Here is a 4,225-nt window from a genome sequence, read left to right on the forward strand (position 1 = left end):
AATTATAATCGATGGAACATGTCTACGATTTTGTAATGACCAGGATAAACTGCAGATTATTTGAAATAATTAAAGAGTGTGTGGATCTTTCAATGTGTGCGGTTCTGTTTTCAATACCATGCATTGTAACAGTATACAGTTGAAGTCGGAAGTTTACATACACCTTAGCCAAATACATTTAAACTCAGTTTTTCACAATTCCTGACATTTAATCCAAGTAAAAATTCCCTGTTTTAGTCGTTAATAGACTGTAATTATCAGTGGTGAAGCCTTTCAGTAAAACTACCTTTAAGACAAAATGATATCCAGTCCCATCTGCAGACAGTACTCTTCATCTCAGCTCCTTCATTACAGTAGGCTATGTAACAGTAAATACTAGATCTTGTTGCGGTGCTTTGAAGGCTACTCAGTAGACTACAATTCAGTGCTCTATTTCAGAGAGGCAAGTCAGAGTCCAAAAGGATAAAAGTCCACTGCAGAAAATGTGCAATGAGAAAATAAATAACCCCAAGATAAAAAAAAGGGACATAAAACAGTGAGGAAGTGAGCACTGATGTATTTTGATCAGGAAATAAAACACCAGAAGGCAAACAGGCAGAGTTAGTTAGTTTACACTAAGAGCTCTCTTTGTAGACACTTCCTCCCCTGTGAGTTGAAGGATTGAGAATTGGAGAGCAGAGAGCGGCGTATCGGCACGACGTAGAACGGGGGAAGAGGACATGAAAGAATGAAATAGTGTCTGACTCCAGACTCTCCAGTCTGTGCGTTTGATCCTGTCTTCTGGTCTGCTGTCTGCTCCACTCTTCTCTGTTCTCCACTGCTCTGGCCTTGGTCAGGGTATTAGGATGCAGGAAGAGAGACGGGAGAGTGGAGGATCTAACAAGGCCATTGCTGTGTCCGAAATGGCACCCTATTCCATATATTGTGCACTACTTTGACCACAGCCCTATGGACCCTAGGGAATAGGGTTCCATTTTGGACATACCCATGGCCTTGTTAGATCCTCCACTCCCCTGTCAAACTGTTTCTCTCCACTATTAGACCAGTGTTATGCTGCAGAGTTGATCGTGGCTGTGACAACAGTGTGTGTGTGTGTGTGTGTGTGTGTGTGTGTGTGTGTGCGTGCGTGCGTGCGTGCGAGCTTGCGTGTGTGTGTGTGCCTGTGTGTGTGTGTGTGTGTGTGTGTGTGTGTGTGTGTGTGTGTGTGTGTGTGTGTGTGTGTGTGTGTGTGTGTGTGTGTGTGTGTGTGTGTTTGCGCTGCAACCAAGTCTTCATCTGGATGCAAGACAAAGAGCAGTTTTTGTCCTTAGTGAATGCAGTGAAAGCTTGGGTGCTGTCTGGGTTCTTTATTTCGCAATATAGTGGCAGCACACATCAAACTGCAGGTCGCTGTGACCCCAGAGAAACAGATTGAAAATCCTCATTCTTAAAAATGTCAACCCACCCCTCCCTCTCTGCCCATCCCCAGTCTCTCTCATTTATTTTTGTTCCAGCCAGGGCCCATCACTGTCTGTCTTTCACACTCATCACCTCTGCTGGCCTGCAGAGTGGCAGACTGGTACTGCTGCAGAGATGGACTTATTACAGCTGAGGTGGAGTTGATATAGGACTGGGTCTCTTGGTCATAAATCCCTGCAAAATGACTGTATGTTATGCTGTGCTGCTGAAGCCCACAATACCAGATTGGGGTCAATTTCATTTCAATTGTCAATTCAGGAAGTAAAGTGACATTCAGAAAACTGGAATTGGAATTTCATTTTACTTCCTGAATTGACTGAATTGAAATGGAATTGACCTCAACTCTGTACAGTCTCACCATCAGGTGGAGCCGACAGTGTGGACCATTTACATAATCTGGTTTGGATCCTATTAGTATCAATAGACCATCATGGCAAACATACTGTCACAAACAATGAGGTCAATTATAGGTGATTGTGAACATAAGGTGCATACAGGGAAGCCAGAGGCCCATACTCACATATCTGGTGAAGAAGTCATCCACCTCAGGCTGCAGTTTGCTCTGACACTCTGGGTGAAGAGCCAGGAGGTAGCAGGTGAAGGCTAGGGTGTTGCTACTGGTCTCATACCCCGCCAAGAAGAACACAAACGCCTGGCCCACTATCTCATCATCCAACATCATCCTCTTCTGGGTCTGAACCGAGCGCCTGTTGGGTGACTCATGGCTGACGTCAACATTTTCTTGCTGGTTTGTGTGAGTGTGTCTGGGGGCCAGCTCATCTGCATGGTTGACCACGTCAAAGTGCTCCAGCGACACACACTCCTTGCTGCTCCGCGTGTCCAGCATCAGCTGTAGGAAGTCTCGCCGCCGCTACATACAGAGAAACACACACACACACACGCACGCACGCACACGCACACACACACACACACACACACACACACACACACACACACACACACACACACACAGGTAGATCAAGATCAGAGAAGAGGAGGACAGGAGACATTACAAGTCCTTTATTATTTCATATATTTTCCCATCTTTACAAAGGATAGATAGGCTGCTATAGTAATACCTCTTCAACTGGCTGCTCATCTCTCTGTCTGATGATCTTCTGAATGCAGTTGATGAAGAAGTTGTTCATCTCATCCCTCCTCTTGTTGGGGAGGACCCGGGCCAGAGGAATCAGGAATGGAAAAGCAACTGAAGACAAAATATAGTCTTTGTCACTCCATTTATGGCATCAACTATGGAATGCAGCAGTATTTGAATTGGACAATTCGACAAATTAGGAAGACTTTAAATTGCTGATGAGTTAGTTGGCCTCAGGGCATGGCTCCACCGTACTCACTGAAGACGAACATGATGGGTGTGAAGAAGGAGAAAGAGAAGAACTTCTGGGCGTGGTGGACGAACGGGTCATCTGGGTCCTTCTGAGAGTCCACCTGAGTGCCAAATGCAACGCTGGCTATCACATCCATGGTGAAACAGCCAAAACACCTGAGGAGAGAGAGAACAAACCCAGTCAACACAATATGGTATGTATGTACTGAATACCATACATAGAGAGCTTTTATACAATGATAATACAGCATCCAACTGAGAATTTACCACTAGAAAAAACAGATCTGAGGCTGTCTGTAGACATTTGAATTTGTCATCTTTTTGTTAGGAAAATTACAGGATAACTATTGTATAGCCGAATGACTTAGAAGTCCTTCAGTTACAGTATAATGAACCTCGATGTACTGTAGTTGCAGTACCTGTGAATGTCAAAGCTCTCTCCAGACTCAGCATGACAATTGAGGTTGGTGAGCAGGGTGTCAGTAGCAGTGTTGATCAGAGGACCCATCTGCATGGGGATAGAGACAGAGAAACACTCTCATCTAGATTCCGATATGAAAATGGGGTAGCGGGAGAATTTCCAAAAACCTGGTAAAATAAATAATATATACAGTACCAGTCAAAAGTTTGGACACACCTACTCATTTAAGGGTTTTTATTTATTTTGACTATTTTCTACATTGTAGAATAATAGTGAAGACATCAAAACTATGAAATAACACATATGGAATCATGTAGTAACCAATAAAGTGTTAAACACATCAAAATATATTTAACATTTTAAATTCTTCAAAGTAGCCACCCTTTGCTTTGATGACAGCTTTGCACACTCTTGGCATTCTCTCAACCAGCTTCACCTGGAATGCTTTTCCAACAGTCTTGAAGGAGTTCCCACATATGCTGGGCACTTGTTGGCTGCTTTTCCTTTACTCTGCAGTCCAACTCACCCCACACCTTCTCAATTGGGTTGAGGGCAGGTGATTGTGGAGGCCAGGTCATCAGATGCAGCACTCCATCACTCTCCTTCTTGGTCAAATAGCCCTTACACAGCCTGGAGGTGTGTTTTGGGCCATTGTCCCATTGAAAAACGAATTATAGTCCCACTAAGCGCAAACCAGATGGGATGGAGTATCGCTGCAGAATGCTGTGGTAGCCATACTGGTTATTTATTATTATTATTATTCTTTTTTAATTTAACCTTTACTTAACCAGGCAAGTCAGTTAAGAACAAATTATTATTTACAAATGGCCTACACCGGCCAAACCCGGACGTCGCGGTGCCAATTGTGCACCACCCTATGGGACTCCCAATCACGGCGGTTGTGATACAGCCTGGAATCGAACCAGGGTGTCTGTAGTGATGCCTCAAGCACTGAGATGCAGTGCCTTAGGCCGCTGTGCCACTCGGAAGCCCAAAAG

The 4,225-nt window shown here is 44.3% G+C and overlaps 1 protein-coding gene across 1 annotated transcript; it reads right to left on the minus strand.

The window, feature by feature from the left end:
• Nucleotides 1-1,442: 1,442 nt before the first annotated feature.
• Nucleotides 1,443-3,410, minus strand: LOC120066425 (thromboxane-A synthase-like). The gene is made up of 5 exons (XM_039017787.1): nucleotides 3,226-3,410; nucleotides 2,814-2,962; nucleotides 2,538-2,665; nucleotides 1,979-2,329; nucleotides 1,443-1,632 (listed from the first exon to the last, which is right to left on the minus strand). The coding sequence occupies exons 1-5, from the start codon at nucleotides 3,318-3,320 to the stop codon at nucleotides 1,582-1,584; spliced, it is 774 nt and encodes a 257-aa protein (XP_038873715.1). The 5' UTR covers nucleotides 3,321-3,410; the 3' UTR covers nucleotides 1,443-1,581.
• Between the last annotated feature and the right edge of the window lie 815 nt (nucleotides 3,411-4,225).

The sequence above is a fragment of the Salvelinus namaycush genome, chromosome 21 (assembly GCF_016432855.1).
Source record: "Salvelinus namaycush isolate Seneca chromosome 21, SaNama_1.0, whole genome shotgun sequence".
Taxonomy (NCBI): domain Eukaryota; kingdom Metazoa; phylum Chordata; class Actinopteri; order Salmoniformes; family Salmonidae; genus Salvelinus; species Salvelinus namaycush.

What these genes read in the sequence shown, in the direction of transcription:
- LOC120066425 (XM_039017787.1), bottom strand. Translation starts at nt 3,320, where the DNA reads ATGCAGATGGGTCCTCTGATCAACACTGCTACTGACACCCTGCTCACC. An exon ending in ATGAGCAGCCAGTTGAAGAG is followed by an intron (nt 2,330 to 2,537) that starts GTATTACTATAG and finishes CTCTGTATGTAG; the next exon opens with CGGCGGCGAGACTTCCTACA. An exon ending in ATGACTTCTTCACCAGATAT is followed by an intron (nt 1,633 to 1,978) that starts GTGAGTATGGGC and finishes GTCATTTTGCAG; the next exon opens with GGATTTATGACCAAGAGACC.